The sequence below is a fragment of the Hesperophylax consimilis genome, chromosome 27, assembly GCF_061612785.1.
Source record: "Hesperophylax consimilis isolate HC1 chromosome 27, BYU_Hcon_1.0, whole genome shotgun sequence".
In the NCBI taxonomy this organism is placed as follows: domain Eukaryota; kingdom Metazoa; phylum Arthropoda; class Insecta; order Trichoptera; family Limnephilidae; genus Hesperophylax; species Hesperophylax consimilis.
In genome coordinates, this window is record NC_142862.1 from 11,878,395 (window position 1) to 11,901,203 (window position 22,809).

General features: G+C 37.9%; 1 protein-coding gene across 3 annotated transcripts in view; it reads right to left on the reverse strand.

Moving 5' to 3' along the window:
- Positions 1-22,253, reverse strand: part of Nf1 (neurofibromin 1) — a 103,994-nt gene extending 81,741 nt beyond the window's left edge. For all 3 annotated transcript variants that reach the window (XM_089647957.1, XM_089647956.1, XM_089647955.1), the window contains exons 1-10: positions 22,132-22,253; positions 20,358-20,501; positions 17,793-17,982; positions 17,120-17,238; positions 16,758-16,857; positions 10,940-11,190; positions 9,223-9,322; positions 8,961-9,103; positions 6,277-6,470; positions 4,366-4,474 (exon numbers count right to left, since the gene is read on the reverse strand). In XM_089647957.1, coding sequence (XP_089504083.1) covers positions 4,366-4,474; positions 6,277-6,470; positions 8,961-9,103; positions 9,223-9,322; positions 10,940-11,190; positions 16,758-16,857; positions 17,120-17,238; positions 17,793-17,982; positions 20,358-20,501; positions 22,132-22,191 — 1,410 coding nt within the window. In that variant the 5' untranslated portion in view covers positions 22,192-22,253. The remainder of the gene's footprint in view (positions 1-4,365; positions 4,475-6,276; positions 6,471-8,960; positions 9,104-9,222; positions 9,323-10,939; positions 11,191-16,757; positions 16,858-17,119; positions 17,239-17,792; positions 17,983-20,357; positions 20,502-22,131) is intronic.
- Between the last annotated feature and the right edge of the window lie 556 nt (positions 22,254-22,809).

Below are 22,809 nucleotides of genomic sequence, written 5' to 3' on the forward strand. Positions count from 1 at the left end.
GCGCTATCGAGTGATGATTAATGATTTTTTATGGCCGGAATTGGATGGTATTGATCTGGACAATGTTTACTTTCAACAAGACAGCGCTGCGTGCCACACAAGCAATGAAACTATTGATCTTTTACGATTGAATATCAAAATAACACCTCTTATTGGAAAACCCTGTATTTAAAGAAAAACACTGTAAAACCAATTCAAATTAAAATTCTCTTCTTAGAAGAATATGTTCAACATATGTACGAGGCGTATCCAGAAAGTAAGTGTACTGAATTTTTGTAGGTTACAAATCTTTTTATTGAAACAAAAAAATTACATGGTTACCGTAGTACATATGTAAGCTATTTTTCGACATAGTCGCCATTCCTCTCAATGCAGGTGGTGAAGCGGGGGATCAACTTTTTGATGCCTTCCTCGAAGTAGTTTCCCGCCAACACCTTCGTCCACTTTTCCACCTCCTCCTTTACCTCCTCGTCGGTTAAAAACCTTTTTCCACCCATGTGAGATAATAATCTGAAGGTGCTAGGTTAAGGGAATGCGCGGGGTGGTTCAGGATATCCCATTTAAACGAAGCAAGCAGTTCCTTCGTGGCGTTGGCCGTGTGTGGTCTGGCATTGTCGTGCAGCAGGCTGACTCCCTTTGTCAGCATGCCTCTCATCTTGTTATGAATCGCCTTCCGCAATTTTTTTAGGGTCTCACAGTATCTTGCAGAGTTGATGGTCTCCACTTGAGGCAGATATTCAATCAAAATTATGCCTTGACAGTCCCAAAACACGGATGCCACGATTTTCTTGGCTGAAATTGTGGTTTTGAACTTTTTGGTGGAGGGTGAAGAGGTGAGAACCGTTTTTAAACTCGCGATACCACTTGTATAATTCATAGCTTTATCACCATATGCAGTTTTAACCTCATTATAAACCTCAAACGGAGGTTTTCCTTCCAAACGAGATAACGGATGAGCCGCGTATTTCGCATTTGGCGGGAGATTGGATTGACATTTTTCACGAAACGTGTTGTCGCATTGACACTTCTCAACGTACTGACCTTGAACAGGTCTCGTTGCGGAGGGGAAGAGTCAGGCTACACGTAAGTGTAGCCAAAATATCGAAAATATAATTCATTCGGTCGTGAGTGCCTCAGTACACTTACTTTCTGGATATGCCTCGTATAATAACATGCTCTCTGATGTAGATATCTTCATTGTAACCAAAGTAAATATAAAAACTCAATTAAAAATGTATTTAAACTGTATTGTGTACTGAACTGCATAAAATGTAATTACATATTATGTGACAACATATATTATGTAGTATTATGTTATAATAATATTCTGTTGTATAATCTCCTGTTATAATAATCTCCAGTTATAATTATCTCCAGTTATAATAATCTCCTGTTATAATAAATTCCAGTTATAATAATCTCCAGTTATAATAATCTCCTGTTATAATAATCTCCCTCTTGACGTTAACGTTATATTTTTTACAAAATGAAACAATACTTTGTTTTAAAGTACTTTATATTTACTTAACACAATCTTTGGGTTCAATCGAAACCGGTCGACGAAATATAAATTAAAATAAAGTGGTTTAAAACAAAGAATTTGCTTCATTTTGGATAATGTCAAGCCACAAAGTTTGTTTCTGCGATAAATTTAATATTTTTTAGTTGTTTAAGTATAGTGTAATTTGTAGATACATAATAGAATAGTATATTATTGAGGAAATCTATAATTGGTTTCTCAGTTAGGTAAATTTCACATATATAAATTAACTACGTTGTAAACTGTTGATTTATCTAAAATAAAATAAATAATATCAAACAATAAGAAAAGTTATGAGGTGGTATTAGAGAATTTTAATTTGATTTTTTTTTTGTAATTGTCATAATTTTCCTCAGATATATCGAGGGGTAATTTATTAAATAATTTTATACCGTTAAATAAATACTGATGTTGTTCTGTTGTAGTTTGAACTGGTGGTATGGTTAGTACTCCCACATAAATAATTATTTTGCTTAAATTTAATTGTGGGTATTATTTTTATCAAAGAAATCTTTATGCAATTGAAGTATTTAATGTATTTTTGTCATAAATTTTTGTGAGAGGGGGAACCGGGAAATCTTGGAAAACATTTATTGTTGGATAGTAATATGGCTTTTTTAAGATGATTTTTATTGATATTTTTTGAATTGTCACAAGTGGAAATAGGCACGATTTATATCCACCCACCCCCCCCTCCCCATAAGCCATGATTCCATATTGTAGTACAGAATGAGTAAATGCAAAATAAATATCTTTTAGTATTTTTAATGATATATTATTTTTTATTCTATAAATAATAGTCCAGTCAAAGAATGACACAAAAGGAGGTGAAAGCGTGAGCAGGTACCTTTACGATTCCTTCAGAAACGTGTTCAGGGTGCTTATGGTGTGAATATACCAAAAGTCCTGACGTCTAGGTGAATCTTCTTCTTAAAAAAACAATATTGTTTCGTTCTCCGTTCGATAATGATTTCAATGTAGTTTTGAAAACATAGTGTGGAGATATAATACAAAATAATAATCATCTATAGCAGGGTACTCACCAAGAGTGTAGCACCGTGTAACGTAACTGATACTGTATCAATCTGCAAGTGGGTACGGCTCGTCCACGGTAACCGCGTATCCAGCTACGAGCTCCCGCAGTGAATCCGCTGTCGGCGGCTCGCTGCGACCACACTCTATCTCGCTCCACCCGCGAGCGGCTCGCAGTAGGCTCGCGCCTACGTACTCACTTGATACAGTATCAGTTACGTTACACGTTACACGGCTAGATGAGTACCCTGCTTTAGACTTGAAGAAAAGTCAATAGGTGTCGCATATTAAATAAAAATGGATAAATTTATCCAAGACACTATCTAGATAGCATTTAGTTTGAGTTGAATCCTGCAATCATACTTAAAGATAGCAGCCCATAAAAATATGCGTTAAGAAAATTAAGATTTAGTTTTTTTTTATAGTGAATACCAAATGCTCCCTTCTGGAGCCAGTGAGACTATGGTATCCCCAATTGGGATATATTGTGAAGCTGTAGGTAAGTGGGGAAGGGAAGAGAAAGGTGGGGAAGAGAAAGGTGGGGAAGAGAAAGGTGGGGAAGAGAAAGGTGGGGAAGTACCTGGCTATTCAAATCTAGTCACTAAACACGGCTAAAGCCATTTGGAGCAACGTTTCAATTCTGAATGGTGGTCTTACACCAGGGCGATACTGGGAGTATCTTCCACTCTGTTGGTAATTCTCAGTCGCAGTATATTACAGTAAATATGACCGAATCGGATAGGGACACATTATCTCAGTTGGTAGTCACGGCCCGGAAAACCGAAGGTCCTGGGTTCAAGTCCCAGATGTGGCAGTGCCTTTTCAGATTTTTCTGTTTCAGATTTTCGATTGAGTTTCGCTAATATTGTCTTCATTAATTAAACATAATATCTACTCGTGATCGGCCACGGGTACACAATACTATTTATGTAATTTGTGGATACAGCACTAGCATTGATATGTATTAAAAATAATATTTATTCGTGAACGGAAGCAATACTACCAATATAATGCGTTAACGCAGCACGATCGTCGTTATGCATTAAAAACCACGCAGGTCGCTTCTTAATTCTGAGTGTCAAGTGGCATAGTTGTAAATTAACGCAATGTTGCCAAATCTAATGTTTACTCAACCAAACGCTCAAATAATATATAACAATGTCCTCGTGAACGGCCACGGGGACGCAATACTATCGACGTAATGCGTAGACGCAGCACGACCGTCGTTATGTATCGAAATTTATATTACTTCGTGGACGTGGCAAGATCGTAGAAATGAATAAAAACATACACTGCTCGATATATACATCGTGTAGTGAACCTGTCGGCAAAATGTCAAGCGTTCAATATTCGTTTCCAGACATTCTGAGAGATTTTTTGCTTCCACAAAAATTTTTGCTATACGATTCTACATGGGGTAAGCATCGTTCTGGCCAATTTTGACGTCTATAATATATATGTTTCTTGATGTTAATTAATATGTACCTCCCTAATTGAGAATAACTCGTGTTTAGGGAGGGAGTATTATTATATATTAGGAACATACATAGGATACACACTAATAAATTATTGCAAAAAAATATACAGAAAATTTAAAAAAAAAGGAAAAATTCACATACATAAACATATAATATATAACTGACACATCACACAAGAGGTTGGGGGAGAAGGTGAAGTTTGTTCTTTGGAAAGGAATATGGAAAGTTTCTTAGTAGACGGTGATTGATATTGATTTTGATTATGGCTAAGAGGGAAGATTAATAAAAGTAACAAATAATATACAGTACTCGTACCTGCGTTGCTTTGTTGAGGGTATCGGTGAACATGGCTCTCAGCTCGGCGGAACGGCTGTACAAGAGCTCTATTTGTGGCCACCAGTTCAGCCTGGTCTGCTGGATAATTCTGGAAAAAATATAAACCGCTATTTTAAAGTTTACATAACATATTTTAGCTTTCAAATTAGCAGCATATCAAAAAAGTGTGTAGTAGTTTGGTGACTTTTTCCTGAATGGCGACAGAATTATAAAGACATAATATGAAATTAATTTTATGTCAAATAAGTACAAATGAGGAAAAAAATGCTAAAGAGGAAAGTCTACCCATTGGCAGAGCCGGAACTGTGATTGAAGTTGAACTGGAGAATTAATATCAATTCAACTTCATTCAATTTGACGAGATTGGCAATGAATTTGATTATACTTAAAAAAAAAACACAACACAATTTCTGACCATATTGGTTAACGTCCACTTCAAAATAAGTATAATCTTAACCTATACACGGTGTCCGGAAACTCGTAGTACAAGCGGGAAACTGGAGAATCTACACCACATGGGGAACCCAAAAAAACATAAAGTTTTTTGATTTGAGCATTTTCAAAAAAAAAAAAAACCAAAAAAAAATATTTTTCGGCTATTTTAGGGTTAAAGTTTATTCTGGTGTTTAGGGTTGAATAACAGATGTTTTAACCCTGCAGAGCAGAAATATTTTATGATTACACCGGGTTAAATGAAGGGTGATTTCAAAATAATGCTTCAAATCCGAGTTTCTTCATTTGTTTTACTTTCAAATAGTTTTAATTAGTTGGGTACTTTGATCTTCAGTAATAATTTATAAGAATTTGATTAAAAAAAAAAAAAATTAAAAAAAAAAAAATCAACTTCAAACTCGATTTACTCGATAACGAAAGCTCAAATAAAAAAAAAATATACCACAAAATCGACTCCAAATGTGATGTAGATTCACCAGTTTCCCGCTTGTACTACGAGTTTCCGGACACCCTGTATATTATAATATTCTAATTATATAATAATATCTATAATTCTACGGCAGTCAGGAGACTAACCTCCATTCCCTTGTACTCTCAAAAACTATCTCTGTTGGTAAAAAAACTAACTGCTAACTCACCTCGCTTCTGAACTGGAGGGGCAAACCTATATACTAGAGACATCTTTATGAGCTACTAGTAATAACCTTTTGTAATATTATTACTAGTATTTCTGTGAACAGTAGACCTCGCGTCCAAAACAGTATGTTTCTAATTTTCTCTTATTTAATAAATCGAAAAAATTTATTTTTCTGAAATCATTAAATTTGGAAGTAGGTACTTAAATACACATCGACTAAATTATAAACCACATGATATTTTATGTACCATTTTTAAATTTCAAATAAGGAATTATACAATTTATCCAAAGAAACATCACTATCTCAATGAAAATTCTTTTTTCAAACTTTCTTCTGTCAGATAGGTACCATAAAATGTATTGATTATTTCGATTTGACAGCTCGTAGTAGGATGCAAACTCTGGTAGGAAAAAAAATAGTGTGATGGCCACGATGAAATGCCAAACGTTTGAGTTAAAAGAGGCCTTCGCTACGCTCAATCAATTACTTGTAAGAGTCTAAGGACGGGTTGTTTCGGAGAATTTGAATAATTCATCAAATTTCAACGTTCATTTACGGGTTCTGTGAAAGACTTATTCAAGTTCTGTTTTTATATCATTGTAGGTTAGTTGCTTGACAAAACTGAAATAAAAACAGAACTTGAAAAAATCTTTCACAGAACTTGAAAATGAACGTTGAAATTTGATGAATTGTTCAGATTCTCCGAAACAACCCGTCCTAAGAGTATAAGTATTGGAATTTGGGGAATAAATAAGACAGTGAAAACAAAGTAGTCCATCATTAAGTTAACGTGTCTTACTTTAAAAGTGACGTAACAATGACGTAATGGTATGCAATGGGGCTGGAGAGGTTGAGGCACGCCTTCAGGGCCTCGTTGTTGTGCGGCATTATCCGGAAACAGGAAACAAAGCAGTCTATCATCAGGTCAATGTCGCTGTACGAGTAGTACGACTGTCCACGAGGGTAAGGCTTTGACGGGTTGAACAGCAATGACTGAAATAGACAAAACAGGATTGCAGCATAATGAATACCTATTGGAAAAAAATTGATGACTTTGAATTGAATCAATTTAAATAATATTCAAATTGAATAATTGTAACGTTAAAACTTATGCAAACTTAAATTGCCAAAGTAGTGCCCGATTATTGTTTTGTTGAAAGTTTTTCGGGTGGCTGCCCTGCGATCGGTTGTACGGAGCGGGCTAGATAACGCGGGTAGAAAGGACCGGTGACAATACGGGGAAAAAACAAACGGACGTGCGGTTTTTTTGGAGGACGATTCCGCGGCTCTGAGATTGGCTTGACTATTTTACTAATTAAAACGTAGACTAGTTGAGACGAGTTCCAAACGCGCCATTGGGGCGATTGAGTTTGTACGTTGCGTTTTGCCAGACAAATTTATACCAAAAAATGAAAAAGAGCACAGTGGATACCATCAACCGATCCTTCGGAGAATGAAGGATACAGACTTTCCGTGTAAACTAACCAAACATAAAACAAACTTATTGACTCCTGCGCGAGATCAGCCTGTTCTTTGTTCGGTGAGATTAAAATATACTATCAGTTATTTGAATTATAAAATAGTTTTATTTGTGAGTGTTTTTGAATTATAATTCCTTGGAGACTACACTGGATTACCAAGCACGTTGCCGGGGTGACACAAAGATAAATCCTCATTGTCCCCGCATAGCCTGCCAAACGTTCAATGGATGCTGGTTAATTGAGGATGGCCTCGCGCACTCCTTCCCACGAATCTCTACCTGGAGCTACTTAACTAACTCATTCGGATTTGGCGGGGATCTGTCGTCCTGCTCACCACTGGCGGACTCTCCAGACACCCTCAGACAGGACAACATGATCAAGGTTCTTCAATGCTTTCACAAATTCTGCCCTCCCCTTGCCTTAGCCCCATCATAGCCCTGGAGATTGACAAGGGTCATGCTCATGAGCATGTCAGCATTTTTTGGTATAAATTTGTCTGGCAAAACCCAACGTACAAACTCAATCGCCCCAATAGCCCGTTTGGAACTCGTCTCAACTAGTCTACGTTTTAATCAATAAAATAGTCAAGCCAATCTCAGAGCCGCGGAATCGTCCTCTAAAAAAACCGCACGTCTGTTTGTTTTCTCCCCGTATTGTCACCGGTCCTTTCTACCAGCGTTATCTAGCCCGCTCCGTACAACCGATCGCAGGGCAGCCACCCGAAAAACTTTCAACAAAACAATAATCGGGCACTACTTTGGCAATTTAAATTTGCATAATTTTTAACGTTACATATTATATTATAATTACAGAACAAAGTAAAGATAGACCCGCCCATAAGGTTGAGGAGATTTGTCAATAAATTAATTCAATATTAAATTAATTATAAATTAATCTGATTAATAGTTTTAAGACAACTCGCACAGTGGAATTTAGTATTCAAAACTAAAACCTGCTTAAGAATAAATAGTCCCTTTTACAATGCCGCATGAATATTGAAAATTATATTTTTATTTTTAATAATAAAATTTGAAAGCGTATTATATCATCTTTCTTTAAGAGTTTTCAGATACATTCAGAAATATTCCATTTATTGTGATTTTGGAATACTCCGACTTTCTGTCAAAATATGACAGACTGCCAGAGAACTTAAGGAGGATTCAGAAATGAAAAGAATGTGAATGAAGTGAAGTTCAAAAGTGGAAAGAATGGACATTGCACTGAAAGAGGAGTTCAAAAATGAAAAGAATAGCTGTTTGATGAATTAAAAGGTACATACTATGAAAAATCAGAACACTTTTGAAAGTGTGAGCTAGTTATCTGTCTTTTTAATAATTTTTAACACTTTTGAAAGTGTGAGCTAGTTATCTGTCTTTTTAATAATTTTAGCATTTAACACTTTTGAAAGTGTGAGCTAGTTATCTGTCTTTTCAATAATTTTAGCATTTAACACTTTTGAAAGTGTGAGCTAGTTATCTGTCTTTTCAATAATTTTAGCATTTAACACTTTTGAAAGTGTTCTGATTTGTCCAGAAGTCTGGAAATGGAAATCTCTAAATAGTATAACACAAAGTCGCTATCCGCGTCTGTCTGTTTGTGCGCTTAGTTCTTCTAAAATACGAAATGGTGTTTGATAGGGTTTTCACTATCATAAAGAGAATTTATTCCGGAAGGTTTATAGATATAATAAATGCATATTACATTTATAGAAAGTAGAGGAAAGTCGATGTTTTGTAATCAGGTCGTTAAAAAAATATTTTCGGGCGCTTACATTGCTAACGCTGGCTAAGCCTTATGAAATACATAAAAATAATGTACTACGGAATTGTATATCTTAAAAAGGCTTACAGAAAAGTCTACAATGGTATAAGTCTCTCTCCCAAGGTAACCCCCAACAACGCTCAGCTTGTAATGAATATTATGATTGAAGAGGCGTTCAAACACGGCAATAATAACCTCAAAATATCACTAAACCTTTTCTTGTTGTATGTAGGCAACTAACCTTCAGGTCCGTGATGACACTTTGCACAAGCGTGAAAGTCACATTGCTGGAGTCAGAGATGTTGATGTAAGTGCTCGCCTTGCACAGCTTTACGCAGGTTACAACTGCGGCTTCTGTCATCTGCTTTGAGTTTGCGTGGGGGCCTGAAATTTGTAACAGCCACAATATTATTTCGAGAAATACCAAATCCCTGTTATGGCAGATGAAATTATTGTAATAATTCTCACTAAGAATACATATTATGGTGTTATAATGCGGTTACCTAATCCTTTTTTGACTGAGTCAATGAAGTGTTTCTTCTTGTTGTGTCTGGGGCTGCAGGGGGCGCCGCTATCTGCATTCACTATCTCCTCCAACACTTTCTGCAATCACACAGACCATGGTTTGTTAGTCTTACAATGATGGACGGCATCTCCACGAGGGGAATGTGGCTGAGAGCTCTGCTATAACCCATACTAAATATAAGGAAATAAGACAAACCTGTATCATAATTTAACCTAACTTTAAATAGCACACCGTTCAAATTCCACGCTAAAAAATCCACCCGTCAGAATGATACTTGTACTCCCAAGAGCAGGTCCGAAATGAATTCCAAATCCCGTACAAGTTTTCTGTTATTTTTTTAATGAGTTTTCTGTTCACCAAATAATATATCTTATCATTCACACGCATTTCAAATTTATGAAGTAAGACATTTCCTCAGAATAGTAACTTATTTAAACAAATATATATACTGGTATTATAAATAAACCTGAATGAAAATATATAATCAATAGGTGTTTTCAAAGAAATAATACAGTGATACTCTTAAAAAATCGAATATAAAAGAAAATGAATTTTGACATGACATGCACAGATAAAATGTTATCTAAACAGTCAAAGAGGCTACACTCACAAAATAAAGAGTGGTGTAATTAGCGCAAGCGATTTGATTTGGTTCTCTATACAGTTTTCAAAGCATAAAAGTTAAAATACATTCGCAAAAATTCTAGCACGGATGATATGAGTGAGTTCACTAGTGAATGAAAACTGTTTGACTGGTTAACCTTTCTTATCTGTGGTGTGTATTTACTACACATTGCTTCTAATAACTTTAATAACTCTATAAATATAATAAATTCTGGGTTCAGATTTTAGGTATTCCTCCGCTATACATTTATGCGCTTAATTAAAAAATAATATTTTAAATAGTTTTCAAATTCAATTAAAAATCAGAGTTTTTTGTTAAAAATCTGAAACAGATACACCAATACAATCAACCGTGTGATACTAATAAGCGAAGAGTGTGCGAGGAAATGACACGCTATTGATGTCCCGCTTTAATTCGCTATGCGGGAACATGAGACACACGTCTGCAGTTGTATTTTGATTTAGACCATCGATACCTACGACCGCACAGCTGTGTTTGTGCCAGCCGCCAGCCGCTAGCCGGTTGGCCGCGAACCGTCGTTAGATGTGGACCCCTCGCACGTTTCTTTAGCATCTGCCGATGGTTTTTTCATGTTTTCAGCAATTAAATTACAATTATTATCACTTTTGATTTAAAATATAATAAACATAATCGATTAGCTATGGATATTCATATTTGTCCAATATTAAATCGCTTATTTTGAGATGTGTATTGACTACACAGCACCGGAACGCGTGGATTTTTTTAGCACAGTAAGGGAAAGGTTAAAACAGAAAAATGGAATATATATATATATATATATGGGAATCGACAAGAGACTGCCCGTTTTCGACACAGACAACACTCAAGAGCAAGTTCTCTTCATTGGTGTAGAAATACTAAAAAAACATATATTTATTCATTTTTTCTTATGCCATTTACCGTTACAATATTATAAATTAAAATGTTTTATATCTTATGTATTTTAAATGAATAAATTGTACAGATTTTTATATGTAAAAATCTGAAAAGCAGCCAAGATCAACAGCGAGGCGCACTGCAAACATGTGAAATATAATTCCTGACTCACTGGACTGAGGATCAGCAGCATTATCTGCAGCGGCCACATGGCCGCCCGGGACTTCTTGTTGTCGGCGAAGCCATCCTGCAGCATGTCGAAGAGGGTGTCGCAGCAGCGGGCCAGGTCCTCGTTGGGGCGGCGCTGCACGTCTGCAAACTCATGCGGGTACGTGTCCATCCAGTTCCACACGGCCTTCTCCAGAGAGTTGGCCAGCACCATGTGCGCCGACTTCTTCAGCAGCCGGAACTTCTGGATCGTTTCTGTGGAAGATATAAAATAAAATATTTTTTTATCACTAGCTGTACCCCACCACACGTTGTTGTGGCTCAGTGTATCTGTGCAGATAGAGAAAAAATAGCGCGTATTGCAATTACGTCCAACAGATAGCGATGTTTTTTTTTTTACCTGCCACAGGTGACATATATATAATATAGGTATATAAAAACACAGGCATATTCGAATGCAACTTTGTGTCAATATTTCAAAGCAACCGGTGAAGAACTTTTGGAGATTTAAGATTTTGAACAAACGAACATTTACATTTTTATTTATATAGATAGATTATACATTCAGACAATGAAAAACCTTTTTGCTTGATAACAGAGAGATACTTGTGTAATGCACATCTCGCACAACCTAGGTGGAATAAAAATGTATTATTATGTACTGCCGTTCCTCATCCAGAACATATATATTATGTGAGAGACGACATGTCGATTCTTGTCATAGTGGTCTGATACTACTTCCTTTTTCCTGTTTTGGTAATCCTGGGATGACATCATCTACTCGCTCTGTGATTGGTTGTTTGTTTTGTCACCGGCAGTTGGCGTCTCGCGTCGTTTCATTTGTCAATTGACATCGAAATTCTTTCGAATGTGGTCGAATTATCTCGCGCTAAGTTTTTTTTTTTTCAAATACATAAGTGCTGAGATAACTCAAAAACGAGTGAAATAACTTCCTTGAGAGTGTTTCCTTTTCGTGAAAAGAAAAAATAGTGCTTTGTGTAGATTACGCGTTGTGCATTTGGCGGGAAGAACGCAGTATAACGGTCAGATTTGTTGCGTCATAATGTCTACCGTAGTTCCGACGAAATCTACGCACAAACGCCGTAGCGAGGATATCGATTCCTCCTCTACACACAGACGTCGCAGCGAGAATTCGGATTCGTCTTCGAGTTCGGGTTGTTCGCGGCCTAAAAACAAAAGGCGCAAAAAGAGATCGCAAAAGAAGATGCTCAAGAAATTGACGCGCCAGTTAAGCGATCTGCAGCGTTTCGTGTTCAGGCGAGATGCCGCGGCCGCCGGCAATTCTGACGCGAGTGAGTTTGAGGGTTCCGAAATTGACGGCGAGTCTTTGTCAACCCCTATAGACGCGCCAGGCACCAGTGCTTGTGGTACATCCGCTGCTCCGATTTTTCGTGTGCCGGATCCCACAGTTGCGTTAAAGGAACCATTAATGGGAGCACCGACAGATGCTATGTTAAAGATGGTGGAGCGCCTGCAAAATTTTGATACTCCCGGTTGGTGTAACGTACGCTACGCAAAGGCATTAAAAGAATATGCAGCAGACCCGGGATTCAAAGAGTTGGAAGTAAATTGCGAGCTCAATTCCCTCACGCCGGCATGTGCTCAACTCACAGGAATGGAAAGGGCCTTTGCAGCAATCACTCACGTGGCGCTCCAACAAAGGCAGGTCATCCAGGACTCTATACAGAGCGTCCTAACCTGGAGCTGTCAGCCTGACACCGAACTTTCGCCGAAGACCCTAGCGGAGAAATTTCAGGATGTCCTTGGGGGAAGTATTGCAAAAAACGATGCAATCCTTCAGATAGCTTGTGGGAAGCGGGCGGAAATCGTTGAGCGGCGACGCCATCGTATCCTGGAGTTGTGCAAAACTCCATCGGAGAAATCAGCCCTGGATAAAATTCCTCCAACGGTATCGCACCTTTTTAATGAAGACAAGCTTGTCTCCCAGTTGCAGAGACTTGGTGGGGCAAGCAAAGTCTTCAGGGCTCAGATCTCGCAGACCCCAAGGGTTGCGAGGCAACCCTTGGGGTCTGCGAGATCTGACTTGGAATCTGTGTCAAGGCCAAATAACAGAACACAGACTCAATGTGCTTCTGCAGGAAATCTGGGTTTCACCCAATTTCCATATCAGTACCGGCGGGCAGACCCCGGTCACCACTCTGGCCCTTCCTCCTCTTCCAGCAGAGGACGGAAATTTCGGAGGCCGACGGGGCGTGGGCAGACCTCGCACCGTCGTCCCCGAAACAATTGACAATCAGCCCAGGCGATTTCAGGGAGGGCAATTGCGAAGTTCTTTAGAACAATGGCGTATCGCAAATGCCCCCGACTTCGCCCTAAAAATCCTCAATGGCTATCGGATCCCATTTTGGTTGAGACCTCCATTGTCCAGACCCACTCAGGTGAGGTTGCACAATTTCACCACAAGACAAACACCCGAAATGGACATACAAATAAAGGAGTTGCTGAAGATGGGAGTGCTGGAACCAGCACCCATGAATCGGGGTTTTCTCTCCCAGATGTTTCTGGTGCAGAAGAGCGACGGGACCAATCGTCCCATCATCAATCTGAAAGTGTTGAACGATTTTGTGCGAGGGAAAAAGTTTTCCCTGATCTCCCACTTCAAAGTACCCGACTTTTTGCAACCCAGAGACTATATGACAAAAGTAGATCTGGCGCATGCGTACTTTCATATACCAGTGGCAAAGACCCATTGACGTTTTCTGCGTGTCGTGTACAGAGGTCAATGTCTGCAGATGACATGTTTGCCCCAGGGCTTGAGCAGTTCCCCTCAAATTTTCGCAGCAATAACCAATTGGATCGCAGAGATCCTTCGAAAAAAGGGCATTCGAGTTATTGGGTACTTGGACGATTTTCTCCTGGCTCATCAGAGTCAAGAAACTCTCCGACTGCAGACACTAGTAGTGTTGGATTTCTTACAGTCGCTCGGCTGGACCATCAACATAAAGAAATGTGTTCACCTACCGACACAGGCGATAGAATATCTGGGAGTGTTATGGAACACTGGCCTCAATCAGAAGATGCTAACCAGGAACAAGTGCCGGGCAATATGGAAGTCGTTGCAAAAGGTTACGACAAGGAAGGAATGGTCCCTGAGGGAGGCGCAGAGCATCCTAGGACAACTGAACTTTGCAGCGTTTGTGGTTCCCAGGGGTCGCTTGCACTGCAGGCAGATGCAGCTCCAGTCACTTGCCATGACAAAGCTCCCACTCCGGAAGAAGGTACCTGTAAACCTTGCAGTACTGGAGGATCTAGATTGGTGGAGGCACAACGTGAGTACGCATTCCCTTATCCATTTCCCCAAAGCATGCCACTTCATTGCGACAGACACAGCAGACAGCGGGTGGGGGGCGCAGGTAGACGACATCCCACTCTCAGGCTGTTGGACACAACAACAAACCAAATGGCACAGCAACCTAAAAGAAATGTTTGCTATTCTCCATGCATTGAAGTACCAGAGAGCCAGTTTGAGCAATTCTACTTGTCTCATTCAATCGGACAACAGAACGGTACTAGCATATCTACGCAACGAAGGAGGTACGAAATCAGTGAACCTCCTTCAGTTAACGTATCAGATTCTGGAAGTAGCGGACGCGCACAACATAAGGATGGAAGTGTATTACCTCCCGGGACGATACAATGGACTCGCCGATCATCTTTCCCGAGGGACCTTGTTACCAGAATGGCACCTTCTACCTACAGCGACCGACCAGATATTCTGCCTTTGGGGCATACCCATGGTGGACCTATTTGCATCCAAGAGAGCTCATGTTGTAAACAGTTATGTATGCATAGACCCCACCGACACAGCAGCCCTATATCACAATGCTTTCAGCAGGATTTGGTGCTTCCCACTGGCATGGGTATTTCCACCGCCTTGCTTGATACCGAGAGTCCTGGAACATCTAAACAAGTGTGTCAGTATTTACCTATTGGTAGTACCGAGGTGGCCCAAGGTGTTCTGGCTGCCAGATCTCCAGTCGAGAGCACTAGCTCCACCTTTACAAATAACCAACCTACTCGACAACCTGGTGGATATCTCGACAGGTCTTCATCCTCCTCAGATTCAAAAACTGGAGATGGAAGTATGGAAGATTGGGGCTGGAGAGGAGCGCTCAATGAATGGTCAGAACACGAGAGAGGCCTCCTCAATGCTGGATGGCGATCTTCAACGGTCACCGCATATAAATTAGCATGGAAGAGGTGGGGCCAATGGTGTGTCAAGAATAAGGTGGATATAGCTGATCCTTCAGGTTCCCAGTTGGCAAGATTTTTAGCCAATTTAAAACTTAAAGAAGGCTTGGCTCCTAGTACCATTGCTCTTCATAAGTCAGCCATTTCAACATTAACCAACCCAGAGTGTGAATCGCTAAGCAGCCATACCTTAGTTAAACAAGTGATGAAAGGTATAGTTAATACTTCTAGAAAGAAGAAAGCATTGCCTATCTGGGACCCTAGACAAGTTACTGTATGGTTGAAAGAAAACCTTACAGAAACAGTTACTCTGTTTGAGGCTTCTCGAAGATGCGCTGTCATTCTTTTACTCGCATCTGGACGAAGAGTGCACGATCTTACTCTGTTACGATACACACCAGACAGTTTCGTGGACAATGGGGACCATATTATACTTTGGCCAGCTTTTGGATCTAAAACTGATTCTACTACTCGTCAGCAGTCGGGATGGAAGCTTAAAGCTTCCTCAGACCGAGCTACAGATCCAGTATATTGGCTCCGTAAAGTATGCACCTTATCTAGAGTAAGAAGACAAGAATCAAATTCCATACCAAATTTATTTATTTCAACGACGGGCCCGCCAAAACCTGCCTCAAGAACAATAATTGGAGGATGGGTGAAAACAGTACTAAAAAGTGCTGGCATTGATAAATCAGCAGGGAGTACAAGGTCTGCTGTAGCATCACTGAGCTGGTTAGAAAATTGCCCCATTGAAAAGATCCTGGAAAGAGGAAATTGGAAGAGCGAGAACACTTTTGCAAAACATTACAGAAGGGAGGTAATGGAAGGAGGTAACTCTTTGACATTGCCATCTCTCACAAATCTGTTTGAACCTATAACCTCTCACAATTGACATCAGTTCTGTCACCAAGGCGATAACAAACACTTCTCACATAATATATATGTTCTGGATGAGGAACGGCAGTACATAATGATGGAGTTTTACCTACCATTAAAACTCTTATTATGTTGCCTTCCTCATCCAGAACATATATTTAATCACTGCTTGGTGAGATTATAATTGACAAATGAAACGACGCGAGACGCCAACTGCCGGTGACAAAACAAACAACCAATCACAGAGCGAGTAGATGATGTCATCCCAGGATTACCAAAACAGGAAAAAGGAAGTAGTATCAGACCACTATGACAAGAATCGACATGTCGTCTCTCACATAATATATATGTTCTGGATGAGGAAGGCAACATAATAAGAATTTTAATGGTAGGTAAAACTCCATCATTATTAGTATGAATTTTTAGTTTTAAATTTTGTTTTTTGTCCCTTGGAAAAACCTTATAAGAGAGTTTCTGCTAATTTAAGATAAATATGTATTATTAAATTAATCAAATACCTCCTTACGTGTAAACACGCTGTAAATATAATGCGGTGCGTAAGGTCGGAACAGGTAAAACTTGGCTTATTACCATGGCGTTTGTATGATTAAAACGGCCTTAAAACAACCAGGCTTAAGGCCGGCTTTACCATACCAATGTAGTACCGGCGTATAAGAATCTAATTAGTAAGACGGATAATGTTTGTGACAAACCTGTAAATAGGCGTATCAACCGGACAACGTCGACGTTGATCCATTGTATCAACTCTATATCGGAGTAATCCGGATTTTCTTCATTCGAGGCTGACAATTCCTGAAACCATAGAAGAATTATAATATAGGTACTGTATTCTGATTTATAGAATTTTTTTCGACAACAGAACTATAGATAAAAGAATCTTAAATTATTTTTCCTCAATTTCAATAATCGTTCCTTATTCAAAATAAACTATTATCAATTCAATTTGATTAGGGAGGTACCTACCTAGAATACTGCCTAAAATCTTGTAAAGCAAATTTGTGATTTTCATTCATAATGGTTTAAATATTATTTTTAAATGTAAATAAAAAGTTACTTGTAATCTTGCAGATATGCGGTTGAACACGGCATTGAAGAAGTTGAGACTCAGAGCAAACAGCACTTTGCTGGCCAATTGCTTCAGCAAGAGGGCATAGTGATTCTCTGTTGGAACGTCTGGAATGTAGAAAAAAGGGAAAATATTTATGTAAAAATGACTTAGGACGGGTTGTTTCGGAGAATTTGAACAATTCATCAAATTTCAACATTCATTTTCGGGTTCTGTGAAAGTCCTATTCAACTTCTGTTATTATATCATTACAGGCTAGTTGCTTGACAGAACTGAAATAATAACAGAACTTGAAAAAATCTTTCACAGAACTTGAAAATTAACTTTGAAATTAGAATAATTGTTCAAATTTCAACTTTCATTTTCGGGTTCTTTGAAAGTCCTATTCAAGTTCTTTTATTATATCATTATAGGCCAGTTACTTGACAGAACTGAAATAATAACAGAACATGATAAGATCTTTCACAGAACTTGAAAATTAACTTTAAAATTTGAAGAATTCTTAAAATTTTCTGAAGCAACCCGTCTTTAGTTCTCTTTAATGGCCCTCCTTCGAAATTCACACATTCAGCGATGATGACCAGGCTCTCGTAGAACAACTCCTCCACCACGGATGTGTCTCACAGTTCCGTACTAGTTATTGATGAATAAAGCAACACACCTATAAACTGGCATATCTCCCTCAGCAGCAGCTTGACGTTCATGGCTTCGTCGAACTTGGTGGTGTCCTTGGGCTGCGTGCTCAGGCACTTCTCCAGCGTGTCCAGCACGATGAGCAAGCTCTCATAGTATGACTTCTCCACCTCAGAGGTGTGGAGACGATTCACGTTGCCGGCACATGCTGGCTGGAACTGGAAATAATAACAAAATATTCACTTTTACTGAGCCTTTCTTTTGCAGGGATGCAGAATGCATAACTTATTTTTTTACAATAATTCCAGGAGGCCCCCGGAATACCGTAAGTGAATTGAATCCTATAATTTCTATACCCGCTATATCCGATTTTTTGACAAAATGATCTGAGTATGACATCTTGTTCACATTTTTGCGAGCAACAAGAGGAGCCTAAAATTGAGTTTCAAAACCCTCCTTATCATGACCAAAAACCATGTTAAAACTGCGAGTGAGAAACCAAATCCGCTATATCATACAGAAAGTCACTATCAAAACCCGCTATATCGGATTCAACGAATCACAAGCAGTTATTTTGCCAAAATACAATATGGCCGCCGCTCTGACGCCACGCTCGTGTGTCAAAATGATCTACGCGTGAGTTTCTAAACCCGCCATGTCGCCTCAGTTGACTTTCAAAATCACGAAGTGAGTATCAAAATCCGCTATATCCATTTTATTTATCGAAATTACTTAATTATTGCTAGACATATATAGAAAAATAAATGCTTTTCGAAATTTTATTACTCCAATTCATTATATAAAAAAATTTAATGCATTTACTTATGTACGCTAGAGATGTGACAGTTTTTTGCGGTTTTCTCCAAATCAATGAAAGTTGATATAGCGGGTATAGAAATTACACGACTCAATTATCTGTTTTGCAATTAACAGAAATATGTTTGCTATGTATTTGAAAATGATTATTTCATTTTTTGTATATTATTTACTTTAAGATATATAATACAAAATGTATCCTACAGCATGACCAATAATAGATGTGGCCGCACGCCACTGATATATTAAGGCAAAATTATTTCAATTAAATAAAAATATTCTACAGGGTTTTCCAATAAGAGGTGTTATTTTGATATTCAATCGTAAAAGATCAATGGTTTCGTTGCTTGTGTGGCACGTAGCGCCGTCTTGTTGAAAGTAAACGTTGTCCAGATCAATACCATCCAATTCCGGCCATAAAAAATCATTAATCTTCTCTCGATAGCGATCCATTCACCGTAACTGTTGCTCCAGCCTCATTATCGAAAAAGTAAGGTCCAATGACTCCGCCGGATCATAAACCGCACCAAACAGTCACACGTTGAGGATAGAGAGGCTTTTCAACAATAACTCTTGGGTTTTCCGAACCCCAGATGCGACAATTTTGCTTGTTGACGAAGCTACCGAGGTGGAAATGGGCCTCATCACTCAAGATGATTGCATTTGATTCACTTAAGTGAATTTTAATAATTTCAATGCGTTTTTGAAGCGTGTATCGTTCCATTTTTATTAATGGCGTAGTTTCTACTTGTCAAATGTCAAAAAATGACAGCTTCAAAAGTATCATCTACCGAAATAGAGGGCTATTCAAAATAACACCTCTTATTGGAAAACCCTGTATATCCATGAAGAGGTATTATTGTAGGTGAGAAAGAGCTTCCTCACAATCAAAATGCAAACATTTTTTATCTTCTGCAAGTAATGTAATATATATTATGTACTATCTAAAAGCCAAAATGGGGAGTGTGTAAATTTTGGTGTCAGCACACTTTTCGTATGCCAACACAAACGCCACGACGTTATTTCACAACGCCAGCTGATTCTATTTTCGCAATAACGTACTTGTTTTTTTCAAAATTATGTTTTTATAAATTGGGCCGTCTTACCAGATATTATAATGTGTTTATATATTCTTAGAAATATTATATAATCTACCATAAGTAATTTCCCTAGAATAGCTACTTGTATTAAGAGAAATTATTTTTTGATTGTGCCTATGGCAACGGTCGCGCATTGTATTGTATTCGATTGATAACTGCCAGCGGCCGCATCTGACATAAGTTGTTACTAGACACAGTGGTGCGCACGTGTGGTTATCTTTTTACTATATAGTTTTTACTGTGCCTACGGCAACGGTGGCGCATTGTATTGTATTCGATTGATAACTGCCGGCGGCCGCATCTGACATTAGTTGTTACTAGACACGGTGGTGCGCACGTGTGTTTATCTTTTTACTATATAGTTTTTGAGCGTTTCAATATTTAAAAAAAACCGTGCGGTGAAAAAAGTGGAAAAAATTCTGCTAAAAATGCGTTCACATGTTCTAAACTCTTCACCCACATGAAATAAGTATCATTTAAGTATGAATGTAACTTTTTGTTTATATATTTCTTTGTTTTCCCATATTCATAGTTTATTTCAATGACTCTTCAAAAACAATAGATAGAGGTTTCAGTATCAACGCTTCACTAGTCGTTTCCTCGTTGCTGACGATTGTGACTCCCACTCCAATTTGTACGGCAAACAAGACTGTGTCGCAACATTCTGGTCTACTCACCAACTCGTTGACTCTCTGCAGTATCTTAGTGAGGCCGGATATGACGAGAGAGAAGCGGTGACGGCTGATTTGAATGAGGCACGCCTTGCACTGCTCCTCATTGTAGCGGGAGTGTGTATTCTGCGGGCTCTGACGACACGGTAACTGGAAATAAATTAAATAGATGCGTATATTTTCTATGGTGACGTTTATATCCCAAGGGCGCTCAACGATTCTATCTTTGACACTTTGCTAAATTAATAACATGGTTTGATTTGAAGAAACCTACGAGGGGGTACCCAAAAGAAACCAAAGTCAAGTGTGGGGGGCTTAGTTTTAAAGAACTGGGTTCTGCCGGTAGAACCGTATACAGCTACCTTTCCCCAGTCAGTATGCCAAGCACTACTCAGAAGGTGTGAATTTTTTGGTGACTGTTGTTTTGTGTGATCATCGTTTTTGAGATGGGGAAAACCAGCCTTTTATCTCGTTAAAATTTAAATTGATTTGTCACTTGGCGGCCGTTCTTATTGAAGTGAAAGTTTTTTATCTTCCCTTATTTAACCCTAAGAACCTAAAACAGGTACTTACCTTAAGTTTATTTTTTTTTTAAAGTATTTATAAACACACACATTGTATTTTTAGATTAGTTTAATTTTATACAGTGAAGATGCTTGTACCAAGCGAAACCAAGCTTATAGAAAATTAAATAAATAAAAATTCGTGGTTATAAACAAAGTAATTGTTTTATTTTCATCAATATGCCAAACCACAAAGTGACTGCTTTCTACCAAAGAATAAACAATTAAAAAAATGGCCTAAAAATTCTATGTTAAGCTTGTTTTTTTTACCATGTACCGCTTTTCTGTATTTTTACTTTGTGGTTTGGCTTCAATATCAATGAATAAAATTACAAAATTGTTAAGTTATTTCTTAACACTAAGTTTTCGTGTAAAGATTCTTATGTTTATAGCAGAATTTTTTACACACCCCCTTTCTATTTTGTCCACGAAGATATTGAACAGATGCATTCAAAATACTTTTTAAGTTTCAAAATATTTAATATTGCACAGCACCCTTTGGTGCTTATACATTTCATACCCAAGTGTGACAAATGTTTTAAAAATTAACTAATAGTATTAAAATATTATGTTTTCCACTGTAATTGAATTACACAGGAAGGAAAACACACAAATAATATCCTATTTTTAGAAAAAATATAAATATCTAAGCTATTTAGTTGTTTATGTTATGATTATAAAACCATTTCTTTTCAGTGGTTTGAAGAGAGGATATAACGCCACGAGTTTCTCATTTATCTTTCCAATCGTACACTTCATATATTTTTTCCCAATCATGAAATTATTGACAACCCTTAGTGAAATGAGATTTTTTAAATGTAAACTCCGTAATAAATGGTGTTTTAAAATAGACCATTAATAATATAAAATTTGTTAAGTTATCGCGAGAAAACAAATATATTTACAGTAGGAAAAAAGAAAAGCGAAAATTTGATATTTTTTCCGCAAATAAAAATAATTGTACAATGTTAAAATTCTCGAATATATACAGCTCATAGAGCGCTTCGAGACGAATCAATGACTTAGTAAGATCACTAATCATTGCATGTATATTAAAATCTAAACGTATAAGCCGTGGGAGATAAACAACTAGGTAGATGGTCGCAACAGGCATTTTCATTCATATAAAGGGGTTGTCGGTATTGATTTTACGAGTGACAGTTCCTGGAGCAGTCGTATTTTATGATTTTTCGAATAAAACGTAATATGATCATTACCTGGTCTTCGAAGCGTGCTATAAGAGAATTGGCCCATTCGCCAGGCTTTTGGGTGCCCATGACGAAACTGTTGTTGATCACAATTCACATTTAATTTGTTATTTTGACAGAATCGACCTAGTCCCAAGCGCCATTTATAAATCTCCGGTTTTAGGGTGGTGAATGGTGTTCCAAAGCTGAAAGTTGACTGTCAAAAGTAAAATGTTCCAAAACGCTTCAAATATGTTCGCATTTGTGAGGGGCAGATTTGAACAAATGAAAAAGATTCATAAAAACAAGGTTTACCTAATAAATGTAATTTTTAAAACTTTCTGTTTTATTACTTACTGTCCAAGATCCGTAAAAAAAAGCGCAACAATTTAAACGGCTTTTTTGTTGATAGAATGAATATTTTAATAGTCTGTGGCCTGTGGCTTATGATGGGAATTAAGCTGAAAACTGAAAATAGTTCTATTGATCTATAAATTCCTTGAAATCTTTTCCATCAATCGTTTAACTTTTCATACTATGACCAATGTATTGGAGTTTTCTTTTTTAACCTTTCCGGGAGTAAGTTACGTAATGCTGGCCGTGCTCTGGGGAGTGAGTTTTTTGTACATAAAAATATATTTTTTGATTAAATGTATGCTTTATGGACATTTATATAATCAAAGGCTTTATGACAGTTTGAACGACCCA